A 19,042-nucleotide genomic window follows, 5' to 3' on the forward strand; every position below is an offset into this window, starting at 1 on the left:
TATATATGAAAGAAAGAGAGAGAGAGAGATATGTGTATGTTACCAGCAGGGGAGGGAGCGGGAGGGGGGGGCCTAGGGTGGTGAAGGCGACAGGAGCAGCAGCGACAGTAAAGGTCTGCCGCCTGGACACACTTTCCAGTCTTTAACACCGAAACTCGCCCCCGTGATATAACACGCCGTCGCCCTCGGTGTAGAAAGTAATTTGTTCATTGGAGGTGTGGTGTGAGCAGGCGTGTGGTTTAAAGTGGGCGTACGGGGACACAGCCAAGTGGAAAGTTGAGAAGGAGTTGGAGGGAGGTGTACCCGGGTGTGTACAGTAGGTTATCGGCTCCAGCTAGTGCTACCGTCACAGTCAGGCTCCTCCGCTGTCTATAACACCAACTCAACAAATGATTCCCCATAACTCGTCTAACATGATCCAGTTTTGGTATTTGTAATAAAGCTAAACAATAATTATCTCAAGTTATGTAAAATATAACAAGTAATTAATACCACAGTAATAACACAGACAGTGGCACAACACTTCACAGAGGACACACACGTGGTGCAGACAACCTCAAGGTGAGACAGAGAACCAAGACCTTTCGTGATTATTTACATCTTCAGTGAGGCGTCCTATTGACTCAACGATGGATCTTCTGTGTGTGTGTGTGTGTGTGTGTGTGTGTGTGTGTGTGTGTGTGTGTGTGTGTGTGAGTGTGTGTGTGTGTCGGTAATATCACTGAAAGAGTCTGGACGGCATCAGGCTGTGGTTTGCGTGACGACAAGGAGGAAGATGTTTAGACAAGGATGCAGGAGCTTATCACGGTCCAGTAAACACACACACACACACACACACACACACACACACTCTCTCTCTCTTCCTCACTCCGTTAATAAAGTATCAGTGTTGGATTAGCACTGGATTTCTTGGCTAATGTGAATATATGAATCCCTTTACCCAACCTCTCAATACACCTTATATTTTACACACAAGGTTACACATCCAAGTTATACCCTTCCACAAGTCTCACACAACCACATCCGCCATATTTACTCGGTATTATCACGTCATCGGAGAAACTACCTAACCAAGCCAACCAAAATTATGGACATGTAACCTCGATAATTATTATAATCAAAAGATAATTTCATGACGATCTCTTAATGACAAGAGCATTCACAAACCACAAGGTCGTGGTAATTATCGCGTGTTCCACTAGTGTAATCAGTCATTAGTGGCCATTTAGGGCTTGAGGCAAGTTTTGTCTCTGTAATTATGTATACTTGTGGGTGTGTCATTTTATGTATGGTGTATGTATGTATGTATGTATGTATGTATGTATGTATGTATGTATGTATGTATGTATGTATTTACATGAATATACAGTACTATGCTTTGCTGCACTATTTCCATTATCTGAGTGTACGTATATATGTAAGGTGGATTGATAAAGCTAAGTGTACTAGTCGGAAATGTCACCCAAAAAAGTCCTGTCGCGAACCATGAACCCTGAGATCCAGAGTCTTGAATCCGAAGCATTTATGGACAGAATAATGTATCAGTGTCTACTGCTTCAGGTTCACGAGTCTGATTCGTGGTTCGCGACAGGACTTTTTTTGGGGTGACTGTACGTGTGTAAACTGGCGCCTGTGCGTGTTTGTAAGTACGTGTGCGAGGCCAAATTGTTTTGTTTTTTTTCTTGGGCGAACTCACCAGAGCGACTGAGTTGTGAACCTTTATCTGTCGTGATATTTTCCGCCACAGTCGTCGTGAAATTTGAAGAAGAAGTTGTCTTGAAATTGTCAGTCAATCACTTTTGTTTTTCTGTTCACTTTGTTTCTGTTGTTTCGTGAAAATTTGCACCGGTAACTCCTTGTTTAGAGATCTCTTATGACTGTTTTTGAGAGATCTCTTATTACTGTTTTTGAGAGAGAGAGAGAGAGAGTAAGAGAAGTAAGGAGAAGTAAGACAGAGAAGGACAACAGTGTGTGTGTGTGTGTGTGGAGAAGGGCAATGCTGGAAGGGGGGGGGGTGGACACGTGAGGGAAGGAAGCCTTAGGTTAGGGCAAGCTCCACCTACTTCTCCTTATAACTCAACTAAAAACCAAGTGTCTGTTATCTCCCCCAACACACACACACACACACACACACACACACACACACACACACACACACGAGACGTCTCATATTCTTGTTTTTGTTTTCAGGTTAAGGAATAATGACAAATCAACAAAGAGAGAAATTAACACGAGAGGAAATAATCTTAAGCCACATCATGAGGATATAGTTACATCATCAAAAATAAAACCAATCATCATCATTATTACCACCACTAAATCATTATCATCACCACCAAGATAATCAATCCATCATCATCATCAACTTTACAATCATTATTGACATTATCATCATCATCACCACCACCAGGCTGTGACGGCTGAGGGTGATCTAGTTACGGCGTCTTGAATGTGTCTTGTGACGGGGGTATACACGGAACGGTGTTGAGGTGTCTGGCTCTTTGACTGTTTCTGTGTCCTTGTGTCTGTGGCATTGGTTTTTTCTCTGTCTGTGTGTTTGTACCTAGACAGTTCAGGTATATAAACAACAGTAAACAGGCAGACAATTTAACAAAGGCCACCCAACAATATTAGACGAGATATTTATTATTTCCAGTAGGGTCCTTTGCTCGAGGCTTGGTTACTTCTCACTAGTAATCAACCTGTGTGTTCGTGTTGTCTTCAGAACTGCTGTATAAATGTCAACGTGCGGGAGGTGGTGGTAAGGCCCAGGGACCCAGGCGGAGGTGAACTCTCCCGGAGGCGTCACAGCAGCAGAAGCGTGAACCTGACCTACCAGCCAACCAACTCTCTCTCTCTCTCTCTCTCTCTCTCTCTCTCTCTCTCTCTCAGCTGACGGTATACAGTAGTGTTGACAACCAATGCAAAGGAAGTCTTCTGAGATATTTATTGTTCGATTAAGGTGTAAGGGAGAGAGTAGTGTTGTGCTAGCTTTAAGTGTAAGGGAGTGTATAAGGGAGAGTGTAGCAATGTGGAGAGACGATTTGACTACCCTTCATTACACTACACTTGAGGTAATGACTCTGTCCAGGTGGTGGTGGTGATGACTTGAAGCAGCAGCCAACACGCACCTCCTCCTCCTCCACTTCCGCCAACAGCGTCACTGAAGCCTAGCAAAATACCCCCATCACACACATTCAGTTATGAGGAATCTTCATCTTGAGAATCTTGATAATGATGGATACAATTTATTCGGTAAAATCATTATACAGGTTTACGGTAAGTTTGGCATGTGTATAGACAATGCAGGTATACGGTATACAATACACAGACCGTGGAGGTATAGTTTACAATGTATACCTAGACAGTGCAGGCAGACAACAACAGTAAACAGTAAGGAAATGTGACCAAGGACTGTCGACAACGCCACCCGATGCTTACTTCCAGTTGAGTCAGTGACTATGTGACAGACAGACATACTAACCGTGACATCCGAATGCCTCACAGGTTTGGGGGGAGAGGGGGAGGTGGGAGGGGGCTTATAATGGCGTCAAAACTACACAGAGACTCGACTGTATCTAGATAAATTGTCTCATCCTCGGCTCACATACAAGAACGTGTCTGAGAAGGTTTCCCTGGTCCTTCCGTGTGTGTTGCTGGAGCCGCCTCACACACATACAAGGAGTCACAGTACACACACACACACACCAGGAGTCACAGTCCTCAGTGTACTCTCGACGTTAATTTGGCCAGTATTACGTAATTGTGTTTATGTTAGCCAGTATAATGCGTTTTCACATCCCAAGTTGCGAGGAAAGAAATGTACCGTACAACCTTTGAGATGTGGAACCGAGGTTCTCTCCCAGAAAAACAAGATGAGTTTCTGAAGAAAAAAGTATAATTATAATTGAAATGAATGGTGGAACAAATTAAAAGTTTGGCCCATCAAGTGTGTTATGTTATGGCTGGAGTGTGTCCTGTACAGGGGGACGCCCGCTGATACACACACTATAACACTGTCACATGTTGTGTCCAGAGATGACCAGTGTTCTGTCTCCTCCAACACACACAGGTGGAGGTCCCTCACCCTACATCAATATAACAACAAGACCACCCCAACATAGGTGCACGGCAGGTGCGAGTGACAACGACGTGGAGACCGTGTAGGGACGGTGAGGGCGAGTGAATGAACTCAAGTGAGGTGCCACACGTCGCTAGGCGCACCACTACACGCCTCGTACGGGGCTGTCCGTCGGTCACCAGTGGTGGTGGTAAGCACCAGGGCGAGGATGGTGACGCACGACTGGCGGGTCACCGTGTACTGTGGCAGTGACCCGGGCCGGCAGGTGCTCCTCCTACCTCACGAAGGCCCAGCCTGGTGAGGAATGTTGGTCTCCTACCCACCCCACCTCCTTGCACCTACCTCCCTCCCCCTCCCCCTCCCTCCCACTTCCTCGTTCTCTCCTGCACAAGCCTCACCAACCATCACATAACTCAGCCAACCTAACAGTTTACACACGTTACTGAATATATGCGTCACGGCAGGATGCACAACAGTTTAATGACTCTTCTTGAGGAGCTTTTTTCGGGTCACGTGAAGAATCATCCCTACAAGCTTATTTCGCTTTAAGATTGATCTAATCTAACGCTACTTGGGGGGAGGGGGGATGTTAGATTAGATTAAAGGTGGTTAATCTTAATGTGAAATAAGCTGACGGAGGTGAATATTTCAGGTGATCCCTTTTCTCCAATCAGGTCCTCCAATTAACTATTCATATACGTAACCTTAACACCGACTCCTGTACTTCACCTCCACACACAATGTTTACCCTCGAGTGTCACGCTGTGTTCCTCTGCCAACAGTATCATTAACCTGGCCAGTCGGTGGTTCTCGGTCTGCCTCATACTCAAGTCTTCAGCTGCCGTTATAAGAACATTCCCGCCATCGTGTCCATCACCATAGCATCATGTTAACTGTATGGGTCAAACTAACCTAACCTCTTATTTCCTTGAGACGAAAAACCCGACTGTTGTGTCATATTCTGTACTGTACTCCTCATTTTATTTACTCTACGCCTGTACAATACATCCACCTATATGTCTGCTTCTCTAACGCTACTCCATACACCACTATACCTATCGCTACGTTACGTCTGCTTTAGTCTACGCTCAATGATGTTATGAGACATTAAAAGTTTGTGATACGTAACTGGAGGGAGACACCATTGAGAATGTGTGTGTGTTCATTCTAGCGAGATTGTTGGGTTAGTGTTTATGTGGAGTAGTAAGTGAGAGGCATCATCAAGGAAGTGCCAAGAGAACCTTTAAGAGATGATGGCGTCTAATGTAGAGCAGCAGTGAGGTGGAGGGATGATTTACCTAGCTGAGAGAGAGAGAGGGAGAATGTGCCAAGGACCGGACACCTCCCCGACGCTGACACACTTCCTCACACTTTCCCTCTCATACATTATCAAATTCTTCCTCTTAAATGGATGACTGGACGGTGACCCTCACTCCCTGCTCACCTCCTCCCACCCTCGGTCAAGTGTTTCAATCGCCTGAAGATAAGCTCCCCAGTTTATCTCACCTCAAGAATAATCACCCCAGCGCTCACTTAACCTAATACAACCTACCCTCCCCCCCCCACCCCCCAGGTAGAGCTTAATCATCAGGTGAAATAAACTACGAGGATTAATCTGCCTGTGATCTTTACATTCTAGGGAGAAATCACCTTATAACTTATGATATTTTCTGATAAGGAGACAAACAGACAGACAGACAGACACTAAATTTACTCATACTTGGGGAACATGATTACATAAATGACATCGGGCTGATGAGTTAAAATTCTCCCACCAATTAGAAATTATGTGAAGCCTTAACTAACTTGAACTTGGCCCACTTAAACTACATCACAAAACTAGCTTGGTGAGATTGCCACCGAGACTCTCCCGTTACTAAATTTTCTCTTCCAGTTAGTGAAGATTAAAGTTTACGTACAACTTGGCCACCTCGACCCGAATTTGACTACCCCGACCCGAACTTGGCCACCCCGACCCGAACAACTTGGCCACCCTGACCCGAATTTTACCACCCCAACCCGAATTTTACCACCCCGACCCGAATTTTACCACCCCGACCCGAACTTGACCACTCCGACCCGAGCTTGACCACCCCGACCCGAACACCTTGGCCACCCTGACCCAACCAAGATCCCTTCATGTTTCCTCATTACACTGGCCACTGACTCCCTGTTCACCGTCAGCTCTTCACCGCATCATGAATACGCTGTCTCATCGCCACCACCAAAACATTGATTCTCCGTGTACTCTCTCTCACCTTGGCTGTCAATCTACTTGCAACTAGCTAACCTAACCTAACCTAACCTACCCATCCCTTTTCTGTATTATATCTATATAGTACAACCTGTGTATCCCCTGTAGGTCGATGGCTTGTGTACCGTCAGCCAGTCGAGCGGCATAGTGTGACGATGTGTAAGGGGACTATGTGTGATAGGAGGGGGGGGGGGGTGTAGGGAACGGACCGTACTACTGACCGTACCTGGCGACGACATACATCACCACCACTACACCACGGTCATCACACCATTATACCACTTACAGTACGCACGCTCCGCCACCACCACCACCACTATATACAAGATACTTTACCAATACTAAACCTTTATCACACACCTCAGTTACCGCTTCACTACGGTACTCTCTCTCCCGTCACAACAACCCAAAACCTTCACGTGTTATTATCTTCTCACCACAACACCCATCCTCCAACACCACAGCCGACACCATCACCTCATCCTCCAACACCACAGCCGACACCATCACCTCATCCTCCAACACCACAGCCAACACCATCACCTCATCCTCCAACACCATCACCTTCACTACTACCACCATACACCCTCAGGTAAGCAACGCCATAATGTACACACACAATCCTAAACATAATCGCCCTCAAAGTAATCACGTTGAGGGGAGGGGACCTGGAGTGGGACCTTCTGACGTTGAAGGAAATCACGCTGTAGGAAGATTGAGTGAAGCGTCTAGCTGATAGAAGTCTTGTGGTGTGAGGGGGTGTGTGTGTGGGGTGTGGGGGTGTGTGTGGGGGTGTGTGTGGGTGGGGTGTGTGGGGTGTGTGTGTGTGTGTGTGTGTGTGTGTGTGTGTGTGTGGGAAAAATAAATTACGGAAGTCGACCATTAAATTATTCCAGGCGTCGTGATTGTCATACTCGTATGTGTGTTTGTGTTTCAGCTACTAACTGTTACGGTAAAACTTTAAAGATATCAGCTGACAATACAATATTTAGGGGATTTTAGCCCATAAAACAGGAAACACCTTTAGCAACTTGTATACAGCAGTACCAAATTATGCCCTTTAAATATTCATCGTGTGTGTGTGTGTGTGATATTACTCTGCCTCTCTCACATCTTACTTTAACCGTTAATGTGACCCGGTTTTATGCATCACAACACAACTGGCCTACAGTACATATGCCCCTCACAACACACTAATGTACTGTGTGTGTGTGTGTGTGTGTGTGTGTGTGTGTGTGTGTGTGTATCCACAGTGACGGCGAAATAACAGTAAACAAAGTTATATATACGAGGTTATCACACACATGATCTACCTGTGTGTGTGTGTGTGTGTGGGTGTAGTCCTGTTGCTACCGGTTACATTATGATGTGGACCAGTTGTGTTGCTTCACTTAAGGGTTTACGACACCTCAGTATACTAATGTTGTCTTAAGTGTGTGTGTATGTGTGTCGCAGTAATTACGTCACGCCTTGTTGTGTGTGTGTAATTACGTGCTTGTTGTGTGTGTGTGTGCGTGTGTGTGTGTGTCGCAGTAATTACGTCACGCCTTGTTGTGTGGTATAATTAAAAATATTTTTTCCGGCGAACATAAACAGTTTATGAGTGAGGCGACAGAAGAATTACACAGAATTACATCATTAGTTTGAAGAGATAAAGAACTTCTGCAAGAAAGTAATTAGTTACGACACTTATGTTGGCAGACGTGACACAGGTGAGAGGGTTCTGAACAGGTGTGAAGATGTGGGACTGTTTAACTCATGTCATTCGCCATAAACATTTAACCAAGAGACTTGTAGTGTGATATACAGAGGATTCATAGCCAGTTAAAGCGTATTGTTGCATCAGAGAGGTGAGGGCGTCAGGGCAGCTGGCAGGATTGATTTAACCTTGTGTGGATCACGATGTCTGTGGTTTTGTCAGGTTACCCGCGGCCTAAGAGTGAGTGCTTCAACACTTTTATGCGCTTGTTACACCAACACTGTTACAAACACACCTGTTACACCAACACTATCACAAACACACCTGCTACACCAACACTATCACAAACACACCTGCTACACCAACACTGTCACAAACACACCTGCTACACCAACACTATCACAAACACACCTGCTACACCAACACTGTCACAAACACACCTGCTACACCAACACTGTCACAAACACACCTGCTACACCAACACTGTCACAAACACACCTGCTACACCAACACTATCACAAACACACCTGCTACACCAACACTGTCACAAACACACCTGCTACACCAACACTGTCACAAACACACGGATCACTGAGACTCGAGGTGTAGGAAACAAAGAGTGACTGTGAGTGAGATAGTCGAAGGCTACGTCATCGAGAGGTAAATCACACAGTTCCTCCAGGACAACATGACTGGGGTGAGTGACGAGTGGTTGTGGTGGGGGAGCAACCTGACCCTCCTGACAGAACCCCCCCAACACAGACGGCAGGGCGGCGGGTCACTTCCTGCACCTATTTCAGGTTCCATATGCAGGTGACGCTATAGGCCCTACCAAGGTGGGATGGGATTCCTTCCAGGTGACAGAGGGTTCCTTCTTGGTGACGTGAGGTAATTTCCATGCGAGTCAAGGAGGCGTTGGTTCCTATGCAACACTCATCTCCTGTCCTAAAGGTCGCTGGTTCGTATTCGAGGCACACCCCTAGTCGACCCACAGCTCCTAATGGACACCCAACGTTACAGATTGGGGATGTAAGGCTGTCGAGTGCAGTGGCGTTACCCAGCTTTCCTGTGTACCAAAACAGGTTAAATTTTCCGTGTGTTGTATCCGCTGCAGTTGTCTTGATATAAACGCCCCTATAACCTCACCTTAGTACACAATCTCACCAACTCGAGTCTCAGTCTTGTTAACATGTATGTCTGGGTGTGGCCGTGTGATGACATTTTTTATTTTACCTTCATCTGACTGTGTTTCGTACAAGAGCCAGATGGTTATAGTTGTGGATCAGTTAAGAAGACGTACGTGGTATTCTTTACACAGACAAGGATACAGAAGGAGCAGGTGGGTATGGTTCAGGCGGATGAGTCACGGGAGTGGGGAATGAGGATGGTGGCAAGTGTGAGAATGTTGTGATGGGAGACCTCGTGTCTGGCACTGTGTTGTACTTACGCTTGCCTGCCTGCCTGCCTGCCTCCCTCCCTCACCCTACCTTGCCATCCGCCTACCTCCCGCACCACCTACTTACTTCCCTCACCCTACCTCGCCACCCACCTACCTCCCTCCCTCCCTCACCCAACCTCGCCACACGAAATCATCAATAATACAAGTGAAATTTAATATCAATAATTTACTAATATAACACAAGGCAACTTAGTTTCTCATCAACGAAGAAGTCAAATGTCACGCGTGTGTGTGTGGATGGGGTGGGCTGGAGGGTCTTAGGGGTCAGGTCGACAGCATGACGCGGCCGAGTGACTCAACAGCTGCAGGTCGTTGTGTCTCAGGGGTTAGGTTAGGTTAAGTTAGATCGACAGCATGACGCGGCCAAGTGACTCAACAGGTGTCTATACTATCTACAGTAGTTCCGTGATATTAGAGCAAAAAAATAATAATTTGGAATACAATCATTTTATTGTGTGGGTGATTGTTGTTCGCTAGGTGAGCCGCGTATATCTGCACGAGGTGAGAAACTTCCACAGAATAAAGACATACGAGTTTACTTTTGTCACCCCAGATATTGTGTCTCTTTTTCTCAGTTATCTTAGTGAAAACATTGTACTTCATCAGCCAAACTCGCCCTTCTGTCAACACTTAATTGGGTTCATTATATTTCGCATTCAATGGTATTTTTTCGAGTTTGTAGTAATATCTGAGAAACTGCTCGATGGGTGACGGGACCGTGAGACTAACACGATGCCGGGGGGAAAAACATCACAAACAAACTGTTAAACGATTTTTTATTTTCTGGCGGCACAGTGCCTAACCTAACCTAACCATACCAGAGGTTAGGTTAGGTTTAGATTAGGTTGGTTTAGGTTAGGTTAGTTTAGTTTAAGTTGGTTTAGTTTTGGTTGGTATATACACATTAGTATACTGTATATATTCTCTTGTGGCCTCAGTAATGGTAGTCCTCCAGCACCAGGGTGGCCTGGCAGCCAACCTACTCACTGGGAAGCCTTACTGAGAGTGGCGGGACCCAGAGCTGAGCCTTGTATGTCCTCCGTGACCCTCCATCCCTCTCCCTCACACGCCCTCTACTGCTCCTCCCTCCATCCATCACACGCCCTCTGCTCCTCTCTCTCTCTCTCCCTCCCTCACACGCCCTCTGTTGCTCGCTCCCACCCTCCCTCACAGGCCCTCTGTTGCTCGATCTCTCTCCTCCCTCACACTCCCTCAGTTGCTCGCTCCCACTCTCCCTCACACGCCCTCTGTTGCTCTCTCCCTCCCTCACACTCCCTCTGTTGCTCGCTCGCTCCCCTCACAGGCCCTCTGTTGCTCGCTCGCTCCCTCCCTCCCTCACAGGCCCTCTGTTGCTCGCTCCCATCCTCCCTCACAGCCCCTCTGTTGGTTGGTTGGTTGGTTGGTTGGTTGGTTGCTTTCGCTTGCTCGCTCGCTCCCTCCCTCACACGCCCTCTGTTGCTCGCTCCCATCCTCCCTCACAGCCCCCCTCTGGTTGGTTGGTTGGTTGGTTGGTTGCTCGCTCGCTCGCTCCCTCCCTCACACGCCCTCTGTTGCTCGCTCCCATCCTCCCTCACAGCCCCTCTGTTGGTTGGTTGGTTGCTGGCTCTCTCTCTCTCTCTCTCTCTCTCTCTCTCTCTCACAGGCTCTCTGTTGCTCGCTCGCTCACACGCCCTCTATTCCCTCACACACCAACCGGGTTACCATGACGGCTTTTACCAAGATAAGCGAGGAATGTGTGGTGTAGTCCTAGCTCAGTATAAGTGTAGCCTGGGTGTGGTTGAGTGTAGGTGGAGATGTAGTAGTAGTAGACTTGGCTAGCACTAACACCCACACACACACACATACCGGCGAGGGAAGTGCTGCCAGAACTATACCTCCTTAATACCTTGTTATTGACTCTTACTAATAATTAATGAATAAATCAAGAAATATCCAGCACGAAGGATAATGGAGGAGGAAACGGCGTGGAGTAGAGTAGGGCAAGAAAGTTGAGGAAGAAGTAGGTCCTCCCTCCCTACCTTCACTATTGGAATGCAGGCAGCAGGTAGATGGTCCAAGATCGACGATAGTCCCTTTTTTTTAATCGCTTCACTGCACACCACCACGAATCACCACTTTTCAGTCACCATCTTAATAGCAACACAAGTTAACACACAAGTCACAGCAATACGCGGGAGAACAAGATTTTCATGTCAGAGCGCCGCGTTTCCTGGTAGAGTTGAACGCAGCACAAGTAGTGATCGTAGTGGTGGTGTTGAGGCCACTAGCGCGTCGCGGCCACCAGACCCTCAGCCCGCCTCCAGCCACAAGTAGGCCAGCCAGCACGCACCCAGGACCCCCGCTCCTCGCACCTTCTTCACTTTTATTTCCCATTGTAAAACCTTTATTGCATATACGTTGGTGGGGTTACTATCACAACCCAAATATTAACAACACCTGTGTGGTGAATGCTGTTAAGTGTACAGCTCTAAACACAGTTGTAAACTTTCGATGAAGTGGTTAACTAAAGCCTCCCTGTGGCACCATTGTCTTGAAACAGCTGCCACACGTTGCAGCACTGCTAAATTAATTACTCATGTTGCGGCGTTTGTCGTTGCATATACTTACTTACCTGTTTCAGTAAATAACATTCCACTTGACACAGTAATGGGTAATACGTTATGATAACACTAAATCAATACTGATCTTGAATCTGTATAATATGAAAAGAGAACATATCAATATAAATTTAAGAACTACTGTATTGTAAAAGAAAACATATATATATATATATATATACCGACTCATCAATAACCACTATGCCATACTGAGGCTGTGAAGGGCATCTGGTGATACCCGGCAACTGTGTATCAGGTAAGATGGCGGGGGCCGGGTTGTAAACATTGCCTGGCACATAATGGCGAGTTCCATACATGGTCCACCACCACAACCCGTCACGCTCGGTAAAGCAAACACATTTTTACCAGACTTGCGAAAATTAACATAATGGACTACACTATACGTGAAGCCTAAAGCTAAAGAAACATACACAAAATACTGAAGGTGGCAAAGACTGACACAATCTTCCACATTCTTGTTTATATTACCAAAAAAACCAAGATAATTTGGTGGAAAAGTGAGAAATTAGTGGGGAGAATTAACACAACTCTAAAAGTATAGTGATGATAGATGGACCAAATAAACCAAGGAAAAAACAAACGCTACAGCAGGGAGGGTGACTGGGTACGATAATAAAACAAATGGGTCGAAAAATGTGGCAAAGTTGGAGGAGGGGGAGGAGGAAGAAGAGAGGGAGGAGAAGGAAGAAGAGGAGGAGGAGGAGAGGGAGGAGAAGGAAGAAGAGGAGGAGGAGGAGAGGGAGGAGAAGGAAGAAGAGGGGGAAGAAGAGAAAGAAAAAGAGGAGAAGGAAGAAGTGGAGAAGGAGGAAAAGGGAGGTGTTTCTCCCTCCTTCCTCTCTCCCTCCAGCACGGCTCAAAGGGGTTTAGGCGCGCTCTCAGGAATTCCAGTTAGGGTACAGCAGCCAACCCCCCCCTCCTCCCGGCTGGACCTACCTGCGGCTTGCGTGGCGTGGCTTATACTAATAACAACCAAGATGGCGTCAGATTAATACCGAGACCATGGATTAACGAGTTACTTTCTCTTCAAAGCAAATTAGGGGAAATAATAAACAAATATATCTTAGTATGTAATGTATGTATTAAATCAGATAGTTTCACGTCATCTTGAATGTAAATGACATGAGAAAGTCAGCAGCCAATCAGGCCCGGCTTTCCCTGAACAGCGTGGGAAATAAACCTCACTGGATTACAATGGGAATAATAAATGTAAGAATTAACCCAACAGGTAGTTTACGAGAGAGAGAGAGAGAGAGAGAGAGAGAGAGAGACTTGGAATAACTGTAAACAAACGTTCCTTCCTCACGGAAGAAAAACATTCAAAATGGACAAAGAAAACACACACAGGCATTCAGTTAACTAGACAAACAACGTAAAATTAAAAATCTTCACAAAAACTCTAGTCGTCTTTTATTTGCTTCGTTTATTTCCTCTTTTTTTTAATAATCTATCCCAGCGTAAAATTAGGATGGGTGACGTATAAAACCTTGGTCGTCACGCACTGAACACCAACACCGATGGCGTCTTGTGCCTCTTCACTAAGCGGACATAAACCTCGCCGACTCCGTGACAACCGTAAACAAAAACTCAAAACCAAAATAAAAACTAATTAAAAAAAAAGACAACTCGGCAATTTTATCAACATAATGTCATTCGGTATAAAAATTATCCTAAGCTGAGCCAGGATTCTAAAAAAAAAGGTTCTTATGATAATGTTTCGTCTTAAGTTAGAACACATCAAACAGGTTTACCTAATCCCTGAGAGAGAGAGAGAGAGAGAGAGAGGAGAAAACAATTATAAGAAATAAAATATAAAGAGGGAGACAAATGAGAGATGAGAGAGAAAGATAAAAGGGAGACATAAAAGAGAAAGGTAGATAAAAGAGATGACAGCTAAAAGAGATAAATGATAAAAGAGAGCGGGATAAAATAAGAGGAAAATTAAGAAAAAAGAGAAAAACGGAGAAAGAAAGAGAAAGAATGCCAAAATACCTCGTAATTATACCTAGACTCTACTTGACATACCTACATTCATTCTCTCCTACTAACGCTCAAACAATTCATTTTCGAATCACTTAGGAATTTTCGGGGGAACAGTAATATGTATTTGGCAACATTCACGTCACTCACAATTATGACGCCATACAACCTTTACGTCATACTCACAACCAACACGTCATACTCACAACCACCACATACAACCACATCATACTCACAACCACCGCATACAACCACATCATACTCACAACCACCGCATACAACCACATCATACTCACAACCACCACATACAACCACATCATACTCACAACCACACGTCATACTCACAACCACCACATACAACCACATCATACTCACAACCACCACATACAACCACATCATACTCACAACCACCACATACAACCACATCATACTCACAACCACATCATACTCAGACCAACACACACACACACACACACACACCCAATAATAACAGTTCAGAGTTTTGTCAATCTTTATCAACGTGATCCCAAACGCTCTACTTTCTACACCAATTGCTGCACATGACAACACACTATCTATCAACACTATTCTATCTATCATACCACCGCGCTCAAGTAAATGGGGGGCGGATCTGTTGTACTTGAACATAAGAGAAACTAAATTATTACTTTTCATCAACTGCGTGAACACAAAATTGACGTCTCTTAGTATGTATGTATGTATGTATGTATAATCAATCTCAAGCCAAACTGTTGTACCTACCACCACGAGAAACCAAGCCACACTAAAGATCATCTCCACACACACACACACACAACCTCGTCTTAATATTTTCCTTCACGTGTGTACGCACCATCTCACCACCCAGATCCTCAGTCAGTCGTACGTCAGATTTTTACCGTAAATAAAACAGAAAACAATACAAAGGAATCTCGGTGCAATTTCGACGCCATTTTAACACCAATACTTGTGATATATTGTAGTTTAAGTGTGTGTGTGTGTTAGATTAGCTCTCACACCAGCTGGAAAACCCTCACAAAACCCGGAGCCACAACGGGAAACTAAAAATTCCTCAGTCAACACACACACACGTAAATCAAGCGGACTTTAAGCAGGATGTTATGATGAGCTCTCGTCCTGTACCATATATTCAGCTTCTTTCTTTAAGTCTTTGGCTTATAGTTTGAGCAAAGAACTTAAAAATATAAATACTAAAATACGATAAATTTACAAAACGATTCAAGAAAAAAATTACTAGATGTACGAGTTTGAGTATTTTATCAGATACAGGATATTGACAATGTAGTTTAGTCTTACAAAGTTGGGGATATTAATTATTACGAAACTGGTATTAAATGACGACGAGAGGAGAAAACAACAACATTGCCCGAGACGAAATATGAAACGCATTCCAAGTCTCGTTAATCTGGCAACCCTCATAACAGGTTCTCTGCAGTTACCAGTTCGTGTTAATCTTACCAGAAAATATTATTTTTGTTCTCGTGGTATCACCAGGAACAACATCTTAAAAGATTTTGTACATGCTGAGTTGTATATCTGCATTGTCTAAATGTTGAACTGTATACTGTACCTGCATTGTCTATATCATGTTGAACTGTATACCTGCATTGTTTATATACATCCCTAATCAATGTCAATTTATATGACGATTTGACTGGATATATGTCAACTTATCTATCAACCTAGACAGCAGCAGCCTAAGCAGCTTAATAGTCTAATGGCAATAACTTCCTCCCCTTCCTGGTTCAAGTCTCCCTGTCTCATTAGTACTAGTCTCAATTCCCTGTAGGTCAAAGATATACAGTACTGAGAGGCCTGCCAAGGATGCCACCCCCCCTCCCCCATAAATTACATTACAGTAGTGTCAAAAGCCAGTTTATCACCACAAAGGAACCATACTTCTTGCTAACCATCGTCTTGCCTGTACACATAGAAAGCAGAGGTACAGATACATGTACAGATAAAGACAATTCAAAATAACAACAATACACAAACACTACCTGCCATGTTTGGTAGGGTCACACTGGTTATCACCATCCTCATGTCTGTCTTAGGCAGGGAATTAATCCCAGAACACATGAGTGAGAGGCAACCGCTCTACTAGTTTATTACCAAGACATGAAGTATGATGATCGTTTATATCAGAATTATGAAGTAGACATCCCCTTACCTGTCTATGAGGGTGAACCATTCTGCCATACTGGATGTTTATTCACACTCTTCATTATGGTCAGTTAAATAGCATCAAAAATTCATTTTCATAGCAATCACGCAACTTACATTATAATACATTAATGAATGATAATTAAGTATAACATTTCAACTAGAACACTCACCCGGGACCTTCTCCCCATTGAAGCGCATCTCAACAGCATGACGGATGGCGGAGTGTGGCACAAAGGATGCCAGGAACCTCTGCTGACCCAGGTTCCTCACGTAAGACGTCACGTGCCCTCCGTTTACCAAGATCTCAAGGTTGCCTGAGCCCGCTGAGGACCCATCGACTGAGGAGCAAGACAGAGCATTTTAGGAGATATTTAAAGTCCCAAACATTTTTTTTTTTACAATACAGTACTCTTCAAGTTCACTGGGTATGCTTAACTAATCAATTAAAAGAGAGGGAAATAAAAACAACTGTATGTATAAGTGAGGACTTACTTTCAAACTCAACGGGTCTACCAACGATGCCATTTGGGATGGTACCCACACGGATCTCCTGCGAGTTGTACACATAACACCTGCCAACACATTCACTTCTGATTAATATTTGTTTCCACTACAGTACTCTACTTCTAAATCTAAAAAAGTGTAATTAATTTCAACTCAAAATAACTTATAATATTGTGATGGTAACAACAGAAAATTTTGCTTCAAAATTACTGCATAAACTCAAGTACATTATTCTCAAAAAGAACTCTGTGGAGTTAAATTTAGAATACATAAGCATAAATGGCAGCAGAGTCAACTTACCTGAAGGGACTCCCAGGGACTCTGCTGTCACCAACACGGACGTCCACAATGTACTCTCCCACATCCAGGGGTGTGAAAGCTGCCATCACCTCCCCACCAGCAGTGGTCTGAGTTCCAACTGGCACTGACCGCTTCCCTGGACCTGTCCGGCCATGGTGGCACACCGACAGTGTTATTATTGTGTCAACATTGGCATAGAAAGATATACAAAGATTACATTTTGTATTATATAGGTGTTGGTATATATTGTATGCTGTTACTGTATGGTGTATGACTTTAAAAGGCGTGTATGGCAAGACATATGTTATTACTGATACAGTATCTATGTTTATAATAGATGGTACTATCAGTTATGATGAACTGGGCTTCCTATAGGTCCAGTAAGAATCATCCCCCATGAGTCCAGGAAGGATCTGGAGTACCCCGAGGAAACCTGCCATGTTCAACAGGATCATAAGGGACAGCACCCGTCTCACACCTGATCCAAGCAGAAACCAATCTGGATCACAGTAGTGAGAGGCACACATGCTCCAGCTGTACAAAACTGGCAGTGTTCATGACAGAATATATGTGCTGTTAGGTGTCAATGTTGTTATGGTGTACTGTATATGTTCGCAATGTGTGTATTTTGTCGTTGGGAAAAAAGTTGGTAAACTGTGGTTGTGAAAGACAATGCCGTAAGTGTGCTTGTGGAAAGGGTTGTTGGGATGTAATGGGAGTCAGGGAAATATTAAGATGGTGTATTAGTGTAAATATAATGAAGTTCTTGTGTGTAAATGTGGAAAAAGTTGATCTGCCATGAAGATACAATGTATGTGCATGTTAAGAATGTTGGTCACCTGTGAAGGGATCTACATGTTGTGAATGTTGGGAAGGGTGAAGGCTTCTCTTATGTTCCATAAAATATACTGTACTTTGAAATTCTACTGACTATGATTACAATGGGTTAAAAAATAAATAAAAAGTGGCATTTTCAAGTTAGTGTTTATTTAAAGCACTCAGACACGATAAAAGTTTATGCCTGGTAAAAACAATATTAACTATTACAGTAACAAAATATGTTGATCAACAAGAGTAAAGAAATAATCTGAAATTAAAGTAAATTAATTGAAACTAAAGCAGTACTGTACAAGAAAATTTTATGTCTATGTCTACATCTGTCCAATTAGCTGTAATATATATCAAACTACCCCGTAACAAGATCTTCAAGATGTCCACTATTGATGCAATGATAATCAACTTTTTACATATACCATACAGTAAATTTGAAGAACTGGATGGTCACCACTCACCAGGGTGACTTCTGTCTTGCTCTAGTTTCTGGCTGTAGAAGTATTCTAGAAGCTACACTACATTAATAACAACCTTACTCATATCAAGCGAGATATTTGTGTCATGATGTAGTCCACCGGACCAGTGAGTCAATGTAATATGGGAGGAAGACAAGACATGTAAACGGTATCCTTCTAGCTTGCTTTTCTTGTTGAGAAAGTCGCTTGACATGAGTGTCACAGATCCAACAGCTTTTCTGTGTAAAGCTTTTTGCACTCAACAAAACTTGCTATTTACGGCTATTACCATACACAAAAGCACAATTCAAACTTGCAAAACTCCCAGGCGAATTTTCTATTGTTCTACTAAGCTATATATACAAAAATTTACATATTCATATAACATGGAGTTGGTCGAAGTCAGTGTCGGTAAGGAGTGATCCTTGGGTCAGCAGATGTGGCAAAGATGATGTCAAGTCAGTCGAGGTCAGATCATGGCAGGTGCCACAGGTACTCCACATCTGGAGGGGGGTCACCCAGGTATGGCATCCAATTAAAAAGTAGAGAAGAGGAGGATGTGCAAATTAATAGTAAATAAAGGAGTGTGACAGTGAGAAACAGTTAAGATGATACAGCCAGTAAAGTTATGTCAGAGATGGAATTGAATAAACAGACTGATACTTGACAGTAAT

The 19,042-nt window shown here is 44.1% G+C and overlaps 1 protein-coding gene across 4 annotated transcripts in view; it reads right to left on the bottom strand.

Moving 5' to 3' along the window:
* LOC121878477 (filamin-A-like) overlaps positions 1-19,042 on the bottom strand; it is a 123,030-nt gene that overhangs the window by 38,611 nt on the left and 65,377 nt on the right. For all 4 annotated transcript variants that reach the window (XM_042384723.1, XM_042384721.1, XM_042384722.1 and 1 more), the window contains 3 exons: positions 17,080-17,221; positions 16,768-16,847; positions 16,446-16,613 (listed from right to left, as the gene is read on the bottom strand). In XM_042384723.1, the coding sequence (XP_042240657.1) occupies positions 16,446-16,613; positions 16,768-16,847; positions 17,080-17,221 (390 nt within the window). The remainder of the gene's footprint in view (positions 1-16,445; positions 16,614-16,767; positions 16,848-17,079; positions 17,222-19,042) is intronic.

This window comes from Homarus americanus, unplaced genomic scaffold (genome assembly GCF_018991925.1).
Source record: "Homarus americanus isolate GMGI-L3 unplaced genomic scaffold, GMGI_Hamer_2.0 scaffold41027, whole genome shotgun sequence".
NCBI lineage: Eukaryota > Metazoa > Arthropoda > Malacostraca > Decapoda > Nephropidae > Homarus > Homarus americanus.